Genomic DNA, 18653 nt, shown 5'->3' on the forward strand with positions numbered 1-18653 from the left:
CTACAGTAAGAGACAAATTTTAGATCTAAGGGCAGCTGCAGATTGAAAGTGAGGGAGTGGAGAAACAACACGCAAATGGCTGCCAAAAGAATGTGAGAGTAGCAATACTTCTATCAGACAAAGTAGACTTTTTTTTTCTTTTTTTTTTTAATTTTTTATTTTTTATAAACATATATTTTTTTGTTCTTACATTGTTTTTATCCTGTTTTGGTATTAGGGTACTATTGGCCGTATGGAATGATTTTGTATGTGTTCCTTTTATTTCATTATTTTTAAAATTTTGATGAAGATCATTATTTTTATTTGATTTGATTATTTTGATAAAGATTAATCATTTTTTTTAACATTTGGTAGAGGGGTGCCTGGCTGGCTCAGTCAGTTGGGCATCTTTTTGGCACAGGTCATGATCCCAGGGTCCTTGGGTCGAGCTCCACATCAGGCTCTCTAGAGAGCCTGCTTCTCCCTCTCCCTCTGCTGTTCCCCTTCTTGTGCTTGCTCACTCTCTCTGTCAAATAAATAAATAAAATCTTTTTAAAAAATTTAAACATTTGGTAAAATTCACCAATGAAACCATGTGGTCTTGGGCTTTTTTGTGCTGGGAGGTTTTTGATTCCTAATTCATCTTTCATTCTTGTTATTGGTCTAAGAAGATTTCCTATTTTTTGGATTCAAGATTCATGAGTCAATCTTGGTATCTTGTGATTTTTTAGGAGTTTTTCATTTTTTTTTCTAAGTTATCTAAAATTGTTAGTATATAATTGTTTATAGTAATCTGTTATCACACTGCGTATTTATGTGGTTGTCTCCACTTTTCATTTTGGCTTTTGAGTCTTCTCTCATTTTTCTTACTAAATGTAGTTAAAGCACTGCCAATTTTGCTTGTTTTCTTGGAAAAACTTGTCATTAAATTCAATGTTATATCATTGCTTATTCTGGTCTCTATTTTATTTATCTCTGATTTTTCTTTGTTATTTCCTCTACTAAATTTCTGCTAAGTTCATTCTTTTTATATTTCCTTGTGGCGTAATTTTAAGTTGTTTATTTGAATTTTTTCTCAATACATGCATTGATAGCATTAATTTTACTCTAACATCTGCTTTTGCAGCATCTCATAAGTTTTGGAATATTGTGTTTTCTTTTTCTTTTGTTGTGAGACATATTTTGATTTGCCATTTGATTTTTATTTGGCCCATTGCTTGTGCGGTAATGTGTTAATATTTACATATTAAATATGTACTTCTTTTAAAAATGAAGTCAGTCTAAAATGGCTACATATGACATGATTTCAACCATGTGACATTCTGGAAAAGGCAAAGCTATGGAGACAATAAAACAATCAGTGGTTACCAGAAATGGGTTGAAGTGGGAGCTGAATAGGTAAATCACAGAAGGTTTTAGGGACATTGACACTACTCTGTATGATACTATAATGGTGGGTATATGTCATTATATATTTGTCCAAACCCAGTTTGGGTTCACAGTAAGTGTGAACCCTAAAGTAAACTATGGACTTTGGTTGATAATGATGTATCAATGTAGTTCATCAATGGTGAAAAATATACCACACTTGTGTGGGATGTTGATAATAGGGGAGGCTATGAATGTGTGGGAGCAAGGAGTATAATAGAACTCTCTGTACCTTCCTCTCAAATTTGTTGCGAATCTAAATCTGCTCTAAGAAAAAAAAGACTTTTTAAAGTAAATTTGTCACATTTTTTAAAAAAGAAATGACATTTACAGCTACCTGGAACAACATGGATGAATCTTATAAATAATGTGGAATGAAAGAAGATAGTCACAATTCCAAATATATAAATTACATAAAGTTCAAATATCTGTGAAACAAAACTGCATTTAGAAAATCTTATATAGAAGAAAAAAAACCTATAAAGGAAATCAGTGGTATCACAATAGTCAAGGTTACCTCTAGGATGGGGAGAGGAATGTCATCATTGGTAGGGGACTGAAGGCAGGGACAATGAAGGGGTGGGGGTTATCAAGATGTTCTATTTCTTCTCTTGGGTGGTCATTACATGGATGATTATAAATATTCTTTTGACTGGAAGTTCTCTTCTGAATGCTTTTCTTAAGGAAATGGAAAGCAAGGTCACCAACTGGGGTTGAGGATGGGTGAGGAAATATTGAAGATTTGAGGACAAGAAAGGTGGTACAAAAGAAACAGAGAAGTTGGAGAATATAGGTAAATAGAATATTTTTTATTTATTTATGAAAACTTTTCACTTTTTTCCTGATTTATTATGGTGCTTTTTCTCTCAAATGGAACATTATTTTATTCACTCGAATATACTACTCTATGCAGTTATTCCAAAAAATGTAAACTATAATACTATTTAATGTTTAAAAATAAATTTTAAGAGCAAAATTAAGTCTTAATAAACCATGTAACAATAATAGTAATACATTAGTAATTTCACCCTGAGCTTTAGAAAAGCTGACGTAGTTTATATTTAAGACAAAAATACACAGGGTTCATAAGGGGATTTTTATTCTTTTTCTTTCAATTTTTCATACTAAGTAACTTTAGCATTAAATTCTACATTTTGTAAGTTTAAATAGACATAGATATTTATTGCCTCCTTATTTTATTGATCTCAAGCCCCAAAATCATTTTTTAAATGACAGGGAATGTAGCTACATTAACATCACAAAACAAAACATTGATATTTAAAATTACTAGAAAACTATTACACTCTTAAACTTTATTTGGAAAACTTAAATGGAAAAAGGTGATAGGTCTATGTAATTTTGCCTAGGTTCTTACACAAAGCAATTTGAAAATTCAGTTTAAATTGATAAGGGCAAATATAGTAAATTTATATAATTACCACCAATGTAAATTTAAAATAGTTCACAAATTTTCATTTTCTAATATTCTATAGATTTTCTTTAACTTAACATGGGGTTACACCCTGATCAACCCATCATAAGCTGAAAATATCTTATGTCAAAAATGCATTTAATACACCTACCTAACCTACCAAACATCATGGTTTAGCTCAACTTGAATGTGCACACTTACATTAGCTTATATCTGGGAAAAATCATCTAACATAAAGCCCATTTTATAATAAAATGTTGAATATCTCATGTAATTTGTTAAATACTATACTGAAAGTGAAAAATGGAATGGTTGTGTGGGTACAGCATGGTTGTACGTGTATTGATTGTTTACCCTCCTGATTGTGTGGGCTCAGCTATGTGACTGGCAGCCTCAGCTCTTTGCTGCTGCCCAGCTCATTAGAGTATCTACCACCTATCACTAGCCACAGAAATGATCAACATTCAAAAATCAAAGTGCAGTTTCTACTGATTACCTATTGCTTTCACACCATCATAAAGTAAAAAAATCACAAGTTTTCTGAAAATAAATAAATCAATTTAATTAAAAAAAATCACAAGTTGAGCCACTGTTAATTTGGGGAACATCTATACAGTAACTGTACCATTGTCATAGAGATAAAACACAGTCTTTGAAAAGTAATTTGAATCTACAAACATTGACTCTAGAAATAGTAAGATTGTAATTCCTGAGTAGTTCAGGGATGAATATTGTGTGTGTGCATGTAGCTAGGGAATGAGTGCTCAATAAAGTAAATGGGCTAAAATATTAATAGTAGGTGAATTTGGGTAGTATATATAGGTGTTCTTTATATTTGACTTATGTTGGCAACTTTTCTGTAATGTTACCAAGATACTGACCTCACACTCAGAATCATATAAATCTTGTTATTTCTAATATTATTCAGAGGAAAATTGCATTGCTTGTTTTTAGCAGATGTGCTTTTTAAAATAAAAACAGTCAAATTCATTTTGGACTATAAAAAAGCTTTCCTATAAACTTGAAATTATTTCTAAATAAGAATTTTAAATGGAGAAAGAGACATGGGCTGACACAGTGGCATAAGTGAAATAAATGAATGCATCTGTTGGATTAAAAGATGGGCGAGTATGATAGTTTTATCTCCTTTTCAGCATAAAAGCCACAACTATAGGGGTACCTGGGTGGCTCAGGGATTAAGCATCTGCCAGACGTCTGCCTTTGGCTCAGGTCCTGATTCCATGGTCCTGGGATTGACCAGCATCTGGCTCCCTGCTCAGCGGGGAGTCTGCTTCTCCCTCTCCTTCTGCCCCTCCCCCACTCGTGCTTGTGCTCTATCACTCTCCAATAAAGATATTTTAAAAACCCACAGCTATAAGCTATGAATTTTTGTAGATATTTTCTTCCTTATGAGTTTGCCTTGAAAAAGAACTATTCTATTTTTCCTTTCCTTGTGCAGACCATGTATTCCCTGTCCTTGCATCCAGAGTACCATCCTACCCCACCCAAGTCTGCACAAGGACCAGATGTGGGAACTCATCTGCAGCTGTTCTGGACCAGCTATTTTCTAGTGACCTTGCTGGCAAATGCATTCTGATCTCATATTGCCTACTGCTGTGTCTTTAATTTCTATGATATTAAGTGAGGAATTCTCAAGGTCAGAATCTATAATTATATTATTTTAAATGACAAATTTACTTAGGTGAGAAGGTACAAGTGGAGGTCATTATCACAATCATCTACAAGGAAAGCTGCAACATATGTCATCTTGGAAATCTTCAAAGTTCCAGTGTTGAAATGAATGGGACAGTTATGTAATATGTTTCTGTTTGTGAAATTTTAGTTCCTATGGTGTTGCTCATAGCAAACATGCCATCAATAACACAAAATCATCAAATGTCCCAGTTGAAAGTCATTTATTATTATTATTAATTATTATCATCAGCAGCATCATTATCATTAGCATAAAACTAAATCCTCTAATAAAAGAAAACAAAACCACACCCCCAAAGGCATGTGTCTTGCTGACGGCGAGTCAATAACATTATTTTCACGTACAAGGGACAGCACCCTGAGGATAAAGATCATATCACAGATTGATAATCAATTCAATAATTCAGCCAACATTATTGAGCACCTAGGCACAACAGGAGATTTTAAAATGCATACAAGAATCCCTGCTTTCAAGGAGTTTTACAGTCTAGTAGGAGGTATTGAAGAACACCAACAAGAACACAGGGTCACAGGAACTCAGGGACATAATGGAATCAGTGCCACGTATGCAGTGTTCTTAGAAAGGGGGGGGGGGGTGTCACCAGAGACTAACGTCGCATTCAGTTGTGGGAAATCAGAAGAGTCTCCATAGAGAAGGTGGCATCTGAGCTAGGCTTTGAGGAACTGGAAGGATATTTGACAAACTGGCATGTGAGGAAGGGGCACTGTAAGTGGAGAAATTGTGTGGGCCAAAGCATGGCCATGGGAAAGTTCATGGCATGTCGGGAGAGAGGACAATAGTCCAGTTTAGCTCTTTGTATGGGATCTTTGTCAGTGGCAGTGGTGTGATAAAATGCTGCAAGTTATATGGGGGCCATATGTCGAATGGCTCCAAATGACAGGCGAAGATTTCTGATCTTTTCGTCACAGTGACTATTTATCCACAGCAATAAAATATGCAATTATTTGTGAAGAGATATGGTCATTTCACTTCCAGATTTCCTAGAGAAAGTCAAGTGGTTTCTAGGCAATGTTTTTGCCTTGCTATCAAAAATATCCTGCCAGATAACACCAAGCCTTCTAGAGTAAATTTTTCTCATGCAACCAAATCTCTTCCTTCAAAGTCTATTCTTCCCACCCATCTAGTGACAATATTTCTTTCCACTCCTATATCCAGCTCCATCAGTTCCTGTGACAGCTGATCAGTTGAAGCAAGTCTAATTCAAGGTTTTCAGCCCCAGCTGCCAGCTGACTAAAACTAGAGCCCCCAGCCCTGAGAAGTGAGAGTGGTGGCAGTAGAGACAGTGAACAATATAGAAATGTAGCCAGCCATCTGAGGAGTTCTGTGGAATCCACATCCTAAGCCTCAAGCTTAGTTCTTTGAAACTGGAGTCCCTGGTCCTCCACTAAGTTCAATCCAAAGGGCTAGAGGGATTCCAGAACTTATAGTGCCTAACTAAGGTCATCTTACAACGTTTCTCCTTACTGTCAAGGAATTCCTTAAAGAAATGACATTTCATCAAGGTTACAAGTTTTTTAAGGGCCTACTGGGTCCAAGGCTGTTGAAACTGTGGACAGGATGGAGTGACTTTCTCTTTCTGACCAAGGAACCTTGTTGGGCTTTGTTTGTGCTGACAGGCTGGTAGTTGGGAACTTCTCCCATGCATTGACAGTTCAAAGACACTAAAGAATGGTTGTAGTAGGTAACCAAGCCAAAGAAGTAAGCTATTTAGACTGACCTGGGAAGGCTTAGGATAACAAAGTTGCCATAGCCACACTTCTTGCAGCTAGTCAGTCTTTAGCTCTTTCCTGGAATGAGACCTCCTCTGCAGGAAGTCATGGATAGCCGTGGTGAGGCCCCATGTCACACTGGACCTTAGGATGACAAGGGAGCCTCCACGGTAGATCAGAAACACCTTTCGGCCCCGAGTGTCCCACACGTCCTGGGCAGAGGCCCACAGGCTTGGCATGCTCTGCCAGCCAACATGGGACTGCATATTGGCCACTAGCACAATCAGAGGATACAGGACTAGGCAGGTTATTGTTCCATTGAAGCTCCCAGACACTAAGGCAGGAACCCAGTGGGGCAGGCCTTGCTCTGCCAAGCCATCCTGGATGGGGTCCTTGAAGGAAAAATACAGAGCACTCCCCAGGCTGTTCCTCAGAAGGACAGGCCAGAAACCACGATAGTAGCCCAGTGACAGCCGCCCCCACAGCCCATAAGAGTTGAACTCCTTGAGAATGCTGATGGTGCTGGGGAAGCGGGCTTGCTTGCGACCATCCTGGAGCACATTTTGCACCCTTTCAAAGGGGCTCAATGCCACAGCCTCCACCACACCCGACATGAGCCCTGCAGCCCAGCGGTGTCTCAGGGAGTGTGGCCCAATGGGAGAGAGAGAACACAGCAGGCTATCATAAGTCCCAAACAACAGAGTTCCTTGCAATGTCTTGGAGAGAAGAGGTGGGTATATTCCCCGGTAGAAGTACTGAGGGCCTTCATGCCAAAGCTGTCGCACAGCCTCTGATGCTGCCACGGCATGGATCTGTTGCCGGAACACAACCTTATAGATGGGGAAAGTCAGAAAAGTAGATACAAAGTTGGAAACGGCCCCAAGGGCATAGGCCTGGGAGTGCCAGCTTTTCTTTCCTGGGGACTCCACTCGTGTCCTGTGCTGCAGCTCCTTTCCAGGACCGTGGTTTGGTTCCTCCATGTTGAAGAAGACTGGGTACAGATGGAAGATACTGGCAAGAGTGGAAAAAGAGAGGTTAGACTGACCCATTAAATTTGTTGTGGGGGCATTTTTACTGCTTAGTGAGAAACAAAGCCCCAAGAAGCATGGACCTAAGGAAAAAAGCAATGCTTTGGGTCAGTTTCAGAGAAATAGGCACACTCTTAAGAAGTCAACAAGCTTGGGCATCCAGGTGGCCCAGTCGGTGAAGCGTCTGCCTTTGGCTCAGGCTATGATCTCAGGGTCCCAGAATCAAGCCCCATGGCAGGCTCTCTGGTCAGCAGGGAGCCTGCTTCTCCCTCTGCCCCTCCTCCCACTCATTCTCTCAATCTCTTTCAAATAAATAAAATCTTAAAAAATAAAAAAGAGTTTATTTTAAAAAGAAGTCATCAACCTCAAATTAAAACAAAGGCAGTTTTCTTTTTCTTTCTTTTTTTTTTATTTTTTTTAAAAGCTTTTATTTATTAATTTGACAGAGAGAAATCACAAGTAGACGGAGAGGCAGCCAGAGAGAGAGAGAGAGATAGGGAAGCAGGCTCCCTGCTGAGCAGAGAGCCTGATGCGGGACTCGATCCCAGGACCCTGAGATCATGACCTGAGCCGAAGGCTGTGGCTTAACCCACTGAGCCACCCAGGCGCCCCAGTTTTCTTTTTCTTTTCTTTTTTCTTTCTTTCTTTCTTTCTTTCTTTCTTTCTTTATTTATTTATTTATTTTTTCTTTTATTTTTTCTGAAACGAGTCATCCCTATCATGTTTTACCAATAAATCAAATATTCTAATATTCAAAAAAGGTTTGTGATTGGGGCGCCTGGGTGGCTCAGTGGGTTAAGCCGCTGCCTTCGGCTCAGGTCATGATCTCAGGGTCCTGGGATCGAGTCCCGCATCAGGCTCTCTGCTCAGCAGGGAGTCTGCTTCCCTATCTCTCTCTCTCTCTGGCTGCCTCTCTGTCTACTTGTGATTTCTCTCTGTCAAATTAATAAATAAAATTTAAAAAAAAAAAAAAAAAGGTTTGTGATTGAAGAAAGTAAAACCAGGGCAAGAGGGCTCCAAAACCTATTACATTCAACTTTCACCACATGAAGTTTTGCATTTGATAAACTGCTAGAACAAGTTGATATTCTCTTTCCAAAGAGCGACACTATCTCAGAGAGGCAGAAAGGCATTCAGAAGCTATAGTCCAGTACTTTCTCTAAAAGATGGTAGTGAATGTGGGGATTGAGGAATCTCCCTCACCTCTCTGTCTGCAGAATCCTGCCAGTGTCCTGGCTGTATCATGGCAATGCTCTGTCCACCCTCCCTTTGCAGTTGAAGAACTGAAAGAGTAGCTCTTCCTAGAAGGTCAGCCCCAAAATGTTCCACACCTAGCTATTTCCAAGCCTATCCTTATAGTTCTGTAGCTATATAATAGAGCAGGAATTTTTCAAACTTGACAACATGTGACATCGTTGGCCAGACAAATTTTTTTGTAGCTGCTGGTCCTGTGTATCGTAGAATGTTTAGCAGCATCCTGGCCAACACTCACTGAATGCCTGTAGCACCAGTTGAGATCAGCCCAGCTACTATAATCAAAATAATCTCCAGACTTTGCCATATGTCCCCTGGGAAGCAAAATCATCCTTGGTTCAGAAGCCCTGTATTAGAGGTAAGACACTTCAAGGGCGCCAAACTACTGATCCCACCCCAGAAAAGGTTGGGAGCTAGCAGATGGTTGGGTAGGTAAGAGGTAACTGGGGATTCGGGACACATGAAGGCAACTCGGGATCAAGAAGAAATGAATGCTGAGTGTAGATCTGAGAACCTGAGGGAGTTTGTCAGGAAGGTGATAGGGCTGAGAAGACAGAGTGTGCCACAGGAGGAGACAGTGTGTGGAGGAGAGGCAGCATAGAGCTGTAGAGGGAAGGGGAGGAGAAGACAGGCAGAGGAGAGGGCACCTTGACAGGGCAGGGGGCTCACATCAGGACTGATAAGAATGGCAGACTCTGGAGATTTCACCCAGAACCCTGGGCTGTGTGGTCCTGAGGGGAGGGAGGTGTTTGGGGCTCTAATTATGCCAGCAGTTGATGACCCCTCCACAGGGACAGAGGGGTGCAGCCTCAGGCCTCCAGGGAGGGGTACAAGCCAGGTAATGTGAGTAGCCCACTGAAGCCTTCCCTGGGCTGCCACACCCAGAACCTGCCAAGAAGTGCTTCTCCTTCCAGAATTATTCCCATCAACTCCTCCCTGGCTCCTTGCTCCTGCTCCATCCCTGACCCCATAATCTGACCTCATGGCCTCCCCCACAAGCCACACACTCTATCTCAATGGAGGGAGGTGGAGGTTCAGCCTCCTGTGCTCTACCAGCATCCTTCCCCTAACCTTAGCACCCCATGTTTGCCTTAAGCTTCACCTCCTTAACCTGGGAGGGTCCTTCTGCCTTCTGCATCAGACCCTTTAGCAGAGAACTGGACAGGACAAACACTTATGAGGTCCACTCTTGCATCCCTCTGGAGGCCCTTCTGGGTCCCAGCTGGCCACCTCCATCTCTCTAGAGCTAAAAGAGACCCCCACACACACACCCAGGCCACAGGTAGCTCTACTCAGGTCCCCAAAGCCACAGGCACTCCCAACATTCCCCAGATCTACTACCAAGGAACTTCTTCCTCCAAATCTGACCTGCACCTAAAGATGGGTAGTGAAGGAAATATTTGTCCCCTCTTCTACCTCAAAGTGCAGTAATGGTCCACATTTCCACATTTTCCTGAGTAACCTATAAACATGTGTTGACTGACTGCATAAGACATGTGGACTTGGCGGAAACACTGGGCAAGAATTTGGTAGAGTAGCATTCTAAGTGCCAGTTCTGTTATCAACTTCCTTATGACCTTTAGAAATTCACTGACATCTTGGAGGATCATCCATCTCGGGTATAAAATGAGCTGAGGGGGTGTAATGCTCTCTAGGCATCCTCATATATTGCATGTCACTGGGGGCTGACCTGGGGGAATTTGGACTAACTTTTGATAGAAGAATCTTGCTTTTCCATCTCCAATTCCTCCTGACATTTTTGCCAATCATTTTCAGGAATTAAAGGTGAACAGTAATTTGGAAACGCCTTAGCTTAAATATCTATTCATCATTTTTAAATTCAATTTTTCCTATTTTGTGGGGGAGGAGGAGAATCTACTTTTTTCCCATGTATTCTCGTGTTATGATGCCAGGCTTGTTGGGGGGCAGAGATCCAATACTGAATTCTGTCTCTATCCCTTAGTTGCGTGATCTTAGGCAAGACATTTTACTCATTCTCTGTGTCTTTAGTTATGAAATAGCCACAACAGACCTACCTCCAAAGCTTGTTGCAAAGATTAATAAAGTGAGATAAAGTGGTTAAGCATCCATGCCATGGTGCCTCAATATAAAGCTTTAAAAAAAAAGATGCTTCCTGACTTCACCATCTGTCTCCATAGAGCACATGTTCCTACAGGACACTCTCAGATCAGTCAGAAGCAGATGAAGAGGTATGGTGGAACAAATCCTGTGTTCACATGGGAGGCAGGGAAGACTTTTCTTCTGCAAATTCAAGGATGTTCTTTAAACAACTCTGGACGGTCTGGCCCCTTGACATGAATTCTGAAGTACAGACCACAGAATGCGTCAGGAGTCAGTGTTGAGCAGTCACTCCCTAGAAACCGTGTTGTGGCTCCTATGTCTATAGCCTAGCAAAGTGAACCCAGGGGAGTTCAGACTGCCCTGGCCCACCTAGTCCAGATGGACAGATGTGTGACCACCCCAGGATCCAGCCCCATGTTTATCTGTTCATTCATGGCCTCCCTCCACCAGTCTTTGGTCAACTCACAAACCCTTACTGATCAGCTACTAAATCACTTGTGCGTAAATTACTGTGAAGCTAGAAATGAACAGGACTTGGTACCTGCATTCAAGGGTTTGGGGATCTAGTGGAACAGACAGTCAACAATGAGCTAAACTATACTGGAAGGCAAAATAAAGGGCACACTAATCAAGGTCAGAGCAGAAAGACAATTTATGTTATCTTGGACAGGGAGCAGCCAAGAAATTACTCCCAAAAAGGGCATCTGACTTGATCCTTAATCAGCGAGCAGGCTTTCATTAGGAGTGAAGGCTGCCATTCTAGGCTGAGGAAGAGGTCTAAGGCACAAGAGACCTAAAAGCATAAGTGGTATACAGCTTTGGGTGTAGGCCTTGGAAAGGAAATAGAGCTGCGGCTGGCGGAGATAAGTGGATTTAGAATAAGGGCAGTATTTTCTTCCCTCACTGCAATGTGGTAAAGCATAAAGACTCAGGTTCTGGAGTCAGACAGCCCTGGGTATGGATTTCCCTGTGCCACCTGCTAGCTATATAACCTCGGCCAAGTCTCTTCACTTCTCTAAGTCTCAGTATCCTTATCTGTCATGAAGCTTGCACAGTATATAAAATTCTTAGCACAGTACTCAGTATATAAATTGCTCCTTAAATTATATTAGTAGTTTCATTTAAAAAAGAGATCCCAGGAAGAAAGATTAGATTGCAACCACACTTTTTTCTAAAGGTTGAAATCAGTTCAACATACTGGGTTGGGTCTTTTGCAGAGTTCATTTTAATTTGCTTGTTTGGGAAACAGCAGAGCAAATTTGTTCATGGGCTTTGGAGTTTTTGACAGCCCTAAGAGGGCTGGAGTCCCCTTTCTCCACTTCTAAGTTGTGTGGCCTCATATAAGTAACTTAACTTCCAGGAAACTCAGGTTCCCTACCTGCAAAATGGAATAACAATACCTGTCTAACAATGCTGCTAAGAAGCTTAAATGAGATAACAGATGGAAAGTTCCTGGCACAGGGGAGGCAGGCAGCCAAGGAAAACTATTACTGTTTCAGCTGAAAAGCTTTATCTCCCTAACATTCAGGCTTTTAAGGTTTTTTTTGTTGAAATTGGAAAATGTGGTCTCATTAGAGCCATAAATTGGAACACACTCCCACACATGAAGCCAGAGATAAGGGATGCTCTGTATCCAAGTGGACAGCTTAGCAAATCCTCCTCTCATCCTTGCCCAAAGAAATCCTCGCTTTGTTTGAAGGGCCCAATCCAGGCACCTTTACACAATCCATTTCCTTTCACTTTTTTGGGGGGGGAGTGGTCAGAACTCTAGGATCTATTCTTTGTACTATTTGATCCCATCTCCACCAGCTGCAGATCACCTCAGTTGGCAGAGAAGCTAATTTAAACACTGGACAAGAATCTGCTGAGACTCAGGGTCAGATGTCATGGCATTGGGGAGCAGAAGCAAAATTCTGAAGGAAACCCAAGAGCTACTGCCGGCATCACCCTGACCATGTGAGGAGAGCCTTCTCTCTGCCTCCCACGCCCTCCAGCCTCCACCACCTATCCCACACTGTCCCATCCATAAAAGAAAGGCCACAATCCTCAGATAAAAGTTCTCATCTCCAAATTTGAAGTGATTACTTCAAGGAACCCCAGGTATCAGGTTGTCAAACGAGAAGGCAGAAAAGAGCATCAGGAGAAGTACCTTGGCAGGTTGAAAATGAATCCAACAGCAGTTCAATTGTTCATTTGCTTGCAAGCATCAGGAGTCCAGAACAGGCCCTGAAGGGGACCTTTTAACCACAGTTTACATCAGAAAAGTAAGACCTGCTCTCCAAGAACCAGAAGTCATAGAATATAGAGATGGTTTCCCAGCCACTGGCATCACAGCCCATTCAAGCTGGCAGCCCTGCAGGACAGCCCTGCATGCCGTTTCCATGGAGTTGCTCCTGCTCTGGGGCCAGTGATGCCAAATCCAGCAAAGGAGAGGTCCCCTCAAGAGCTCACAGAAGGGCAACCTAGCAACCTGTCCTCAAGCCAGGAAATGAAAGAGCTGTATCAGCAGTAGAGAGCTGGGGATCGGGAGTTAGGTCAAACTGTTTCATTTCTCATACTTCTTCCTGAAGTACAAGTTGACAGAGGAAGATGTTACCAAGAAAGATGGCAGGGGAATGATTCTTAAACCACTCCTGGGCCACAGACTTCCTTGAAAATCTCCAAAACTAAGAACTCAGAAAAATACGCAGAGTCCAAATTCCTTGTAAACGATTTCAGAAAGGACCCTAGGTAGGAACCTCTGCTCAGTGGAGTAACGTGTCATGACTGATGTGCCGTGTGGCCAGATATATTGGCAGCAGGCCATTTGCTTATTACCCTCAGCATGATGTGGTGTTTCCAGCAGTGATTCATAAACTTCTCTACACCTCAGAATTAACTACAGCACTGGTTACATATATAAATCACACTCCCCACCCTAGTCCTAATAAATCTGAATCCCCCCAGAAGTAGAGCTCAGGAATCTGCCTTTCTAACAAGCTTTCCAAAATGATTTTGAGGCAGCCAGTCTTGTACCCATACTCTGGTTAATAGCATGGGTTCTAGTGTCAGAGAGGTTTGATCCATATTTTGGCTTCACCTTGTACTTTCAGGCAAGTCATTTCACCTAGGAGTCTTGTTTCCTTAGAGCTCATATGCTGTAGAATTTTTTTGTAATAAACTGGCAGCTTACTGTTGTATAAAAATGGTGTAAAATGGGAAAGAAAAGTGCATTAGTCTCTTCCTCTGTACAATGGTTCCTGCAAAAGTTGCCCAAGGCTCTTTTCCCTACTCCCTGCTGCCTCCCCCAACCACTCTCACTCAACACTCCCATCATGCCAAGACTGCTGGTGGGTTTGAGACCACCAACGTAAAAATACTCAGTAGGCAGTTCAGCTGGGCAAATAGTTAACATTAGAATAATAGGCTTGGATGCAAAATCGGATGCTGAAACTTATTTGCTGTGTGATGCTGGGCAAGACGCGCCAAACCTGTTTCCTCATCAGTACAATGGAGATTAATAGTCCTTGCTCACCAATTCTATATGGTTACAAATGGCCCCTCCCATCTCCACTTTGGCTTTTCTCTACTAACCCTCAATCTGAGAGTAAAAAGACGTGTTTACAAGGGGAGGCCTTTGAAATCGGATGTGTTGACTTGGGTGTGATCTCTTAGCTCTGCCCTTCCTCACCCCACTGCCTGAGTGGTGAAGTGCCCTCTCTGTTAAAATCACACACCGCTACCTCCTTCGCGGGGCTGCGGAGAAGAATATATGAGGCGTCCGGGCAAGCGCATTCGCCTGCAGAAAGTGCTCAGTAAATGCTTTCTCCCCTTCCCCCTATACAAACGTGAGGGGCTTTTATTGTTCACTTGATTCTGTCCCACCTCGTGTTTAAGGCATCCGGTCTCAAAGCGAGGAAGGAGGAGAGTCGAGATGGAAGGGGTGAGGGAGAAAGAAAGAGAAGAGGAAACAGCAAACTCACGGGTAAAATGCAAATCGGCCCGGTTGGTGCGTCTGAGCTGCACTTGACACCGCGCTGGCTCCCGCGCCAGTGTGCCGCAGCCCCAGTCGGCCTGCTCCCCCCTTTTGCTAGCAATGGCCTCGGGGCCCAAGGCTGAGGGGGAGGTCGCCCCCGCGCCCCGCTGATTGGCCGCGCCGCCCCGCTCATCAAGCTCTTTTGTGTCAATGGGCAGTGGCAAACTGAAGCGGCGGCTGCTGGGAGGGCCCAGCCGGTGGGCGGGGGCGGCCGCGGCTGCCGTGGGAACCGTGCAGCCTTGACTTGGTTACCCCCTGACTGGGTGGCTGTACCGTGCAGCTCCATCCGGCAGCTCCGGTTTGCTCAGCTGCGGAGAAGGCGTCATCCTTTTCCTCTAGAGGGCTGCGGGGACTAGAAGGCGGCATCCTCAGCTGTCCACACCGGAGCATCCACGGCCCACCAGCACAGCACAGATTTAAAAAAAAAAAAAAAAAATTAAAAAGCCGGGGTAAAGAGTTGCGGGGCGCGATTACCGGGCGCGCAGAGAGGAAGGGGAAGCTCCACCGGTACTGGGCGGCTCCCCACTTGGGGAATCGAGAACTGCGACGCCGGGGAAGGAGCACTCCCGCGGCCCCGCTGCGCCGAGGGAGGAAGTAGGGTTTTCCTGGGTGCTGCCAAATGGGTAGGATTTGCCTGGCTTGAAAGGGGGGGGGGGGACGTTTTTAGGACGGGGTCGTAAGGGACAAGGAGGAGATGATCCCAAGCTGTCTGCCTTGAACCCCCTTTGCATTTCTCCATCTCTTCCTGGGGAGGATTATGTGGGGGTGCCTGTCCAACTCTTACTCCCTTTCTCCGTGGGAGGCCATCAAAGCTAAATCGGAACTTGAATTCTGTGCAGCTGATTGCAGAGCTGGTAGGCCAACAATTTCCCAGGGGACATGTAATGGAAGGGGTCACTTTGACTTGTATTCAGAAGGTGGGAGAGGGAATTTTCTGTCTGAAGTTAGGAGATGGAATTTTCCTGTCTAGCTACAGCGGAGCTGGGGGTGCAGGTAGGGAAAGGGAGTGGGACGAGGGGTGAGGCTGCTTCTGACCCTTCCCTTCTCTGCCCTATCCTCCAGGACCGACACAACCTTGACGCCCTGAGGACTGGTATCTGCAAACCCCACTGGACGGAGATCAGGGCTGGGATCTGCAACCCCAGTGGACAGAGATCGACCTACCCCGAAGGCGAGCTTTTTCATGGAAGGCACCTGCTGCAGACGCTGGAAGTGAATTAAAGGGGTGCACTTGTTTCCGAGCTTATGTTTTATAATCCGAGAAGTAAGGGGAGAAACTTTTGAAAAGTGTGTGTGGTTGAGATCTGAAACGTGAGTTTAACAGATATCTTTAATTTTTTTTTATATATGAGTATAGTTGACACACAGTGACAAGGGTATCTTATTACCTCTTATTATCACAAATCTATGAGATTTAGACCATTGCACTCTTATTTTGAGAGCCCAACAACAGCTCCACACACACTATTTCACCTAGAATTCAAAGCAACAGTTGCCCTCCCTCCTGGAAGACTGGCCAGAAGCGATGGATGTAACTCTGAAAGGAACCCTGCTAGCAGGAGGACCTCTGGTAGCTCGAGAAAAATTGTAATTGCCAGTCTCCTGCAGACTATTTTTAGGTCAGTGGACAAATATAAAAGGTACTGCAGGGTGTTCATTAAAGTAAAACAACTGCATACCCCTTCCCTGCAATCTATTGCCTTATTGACCTCCCCCCCCTTTTTCTTTACAGTCCCTATTGAGATACAAGGAAGGCAGAGCCCGGGAACATTGCTTCCTCCTACAGATTAGGCTTTTCTAAAAAGTCTGAGCATCTTGTTATATTCAGATAGACGACCGTCATCCGTCATGGCTAGCGTCATTGCACCAGTGGGTAACAGCTGTGGCAAAACACACCCTTGCCACCTTGGGCCCCTTCAATTTTGAGGTCCCTGGGGAGGAGTCTTGGTCCTTTAAAGGTCCACATGGCAGAAAGAAGTGAAGTTGTTCTTCGGGAGAGTGGTGCCAGCCCAAGGGAAAGAAACCTTTGAAAACTGGCTGATCCAAGTCAATGGGGTCCTGCCTGATTGGAATATGTCTGAGGAAGAAAAGCTCAAACGCTTATTGAAAACACTTAGGGGTCCAGCCCGGGAGGTAATGCGTTTGCTCCAGGCCAGCAACCCCAATCTAAGTGTGGCTGATTTCGTGTGGGCGATGAAACTGGTGTTTGGGGAGTCTGAAAGCAGTGTCACCACTCATGGTAAATTTTTTAACACTCTGCACGCACAAGGGGAGAAAGCCTTCCTTTATGTGATCTGTTTGGAAGTGCAGCTCCAGAATGCTATTCAGGCAGGGATCAGCTCAGAAAGATGCCAACCAGACTCGCCTGCAGCAGCTCCTTTTAGGATCTGAGCTAAATAGGGACCTGCACTTTAGGCTAAAACATATTCTCAGGATATATGCAAATGATCAGGATCATCTTCCTAGTTTCTTGGAGTTAGTCAAGATGATAAGGGAGGAAGAGGATTAGAATGACACATTTATGAAACCAAAGCGACCCAAGAGGTCTGAGGTAATCTTGGAGAGGGCAGCAAGCCCTGTAGTATTTCAGGGCCCCCAGCCAATAGCAATCAGCAGCACTGACTTCAACGTAATAGAGGTAGATGATACCCTTGATGACTCAGATGAGGATGTTATCCTGGTGGAGTCTCAGGACCCTCTACTTACATCCCTGGAAGCCCCACCCCTCAAAAGAGGGCCAGACCTCTTGATCCAATACTGGTCATTGATTGCACCAACTGTTCCTGGGCTCAATCTCCTTACACCAGTGGGGGTTCTGGGTATAAGAATAATGGTCCTGGGGATGTGTGTAGAGCCAGGAAGTGAAAGTACACAATCTTCTGTTCATATTGTGGTGAGGAGGGCTACTCAACGGAAACCTGTAACAGTGAGAGCAACAAGGCCCAGGTGATTGAGAATCTCGTCATCACCTGCTAGAGCTGACACATACAGAGAAGGAGAAGTCAAAAGAGGTTCCTGGCAAACACAATGACCTCTTTGGGCCTTCAGTAAGGTATTAGAATGAGCCCTACGTGAACCGTCAACTGTATTCATGTGGGAAAAACAGCGGGGTGGGGAGAAGTAGACTTCTGTCTGCATTAATTAATCCACAAAGTGGTTTTATTTTGGGCAGAAAAGGTCTTAGATGCCACCAAAATGGAGGGGATGGCCTCAACTCTGTCCCTGCTCCCTCCTCTGTCTGCCTAAGGATCTATTCTCTGTGTGTGTCCATTTCCTTGATGACTATTCTTTTAATGAAAGGAGTATAACTCTGTTAAACCTTCACAAAATGAAGGAAAATACAAATTACTGGAAACTCTCCATCCTTTTATAAACATTGTCAGCCCTTTGAAGAGTGTCCTTCTGGATACTTCTCTGTAATTGTGTACCCAGATAGATATATGTATAGATAAGTGATCAAATATAAGTGCTCTTCTAAATTGTATATTTTTCACCAAACAATATATGTTGTGGAGTTCTGTGTCAATGAATATATATAAGCATCAAGTTCAATGTCTCTGTGTATGATGTTACTTTTAGGAATATAGAGGAAAAATAAATAAGAATCAAATGTAAAAGCTTTAGTGGGGGAAGGTCATATGGTGAAATAGAGTTCTTAACCAACCTCATTTACAGATGAAGAAAAGGGAAGATGAAATGGCCTGAATTTCTCCCAAAAAGGCCTTTATCACAACTGACCTGTCTCTTAGGTCAGGGTCAAATCTGCACCCAGTAGTTAATATTGCAATGCTTTCTTCTCTAATGTATCCTGAGAAATGTGTTGATGGGCAGGGGTGGGGGCAAAAAAGGGAAATGGGTATTTCAGGAGTTCCATTCCTGTTCACTTGGGGAAGGAGTAGAGTAGATCTGTTAGACTGTGACTCTTGCTTCTGGACAACAGCTGGTGGCATCAATAAGACTGTCCTTTGGGCTGACCTGCCCTCTGCTTTCT

At 43.3% G+C, this 18653-nt stretch overlaps 2 protein-coding genes across 2 annotated transcripts; one reads left to right on the top strand and one right to left on the bottom strand.

The window, feature by feature from the left end:
• Nucleotides 1–4738: 4738 nt before the first annotated feature.
• On the bottom strand, nt 4739–14759 carry SLC25A53 (solute carrier family 25 member 53). The gene is made up of 2 exons (XM_059158055.1): nt 14610–14759; nt 4739–7294 (listed from the first exon to the last, which is right to left on the bottom strand). The coding sequence occupies exon 2, from the start codon at nt 7261–7263 to the stop codon at nt 6340–6342; it is 924 nt and encodes a 307-aa protein (XP_059014038.1). The 5' UTR covers nt 7264–7294; nt 14610–14759; the 3' UTR covers nt 4739–6339.
• A 187-nt stretch (nt 14760–14946) lies between these two features.
• Nucleotides 14947–18197, top strand: ZCCHC18 (zinc finger CCHC-type containing 18). Its single transcript, XM_059158054.1, is given in 7 exon segments — nt 14947–15256; nt 15725–16541; nt 16544–16637; nt 16639–16998; nt 17000–17391; nt 17394–17633; nt 17636–18197. Coding segments are annotated over 6 exon segments (1203 nt in total). The 5' UTR covers nt 14947–15256; nt 15725–16510; the 3' UTR covers nt 17722–18197.
• The last annotated feature ends 456 nt before the right edge of the window (nt 18198–18653 follow it).

This window comes from Mustela lutreola, chromosome X (genome assembly GCF_030435805.1).
Source record: "Mustela lutreola isolate mMusLut2 chromosome X, mMusLut2.pri, whole genome shotgun sequence".
NCBI lineage: Eukaryota > Metazoa > Chordata > Mammalia > Carnivora > Mustelidae > Mustela > Mustela lutreola.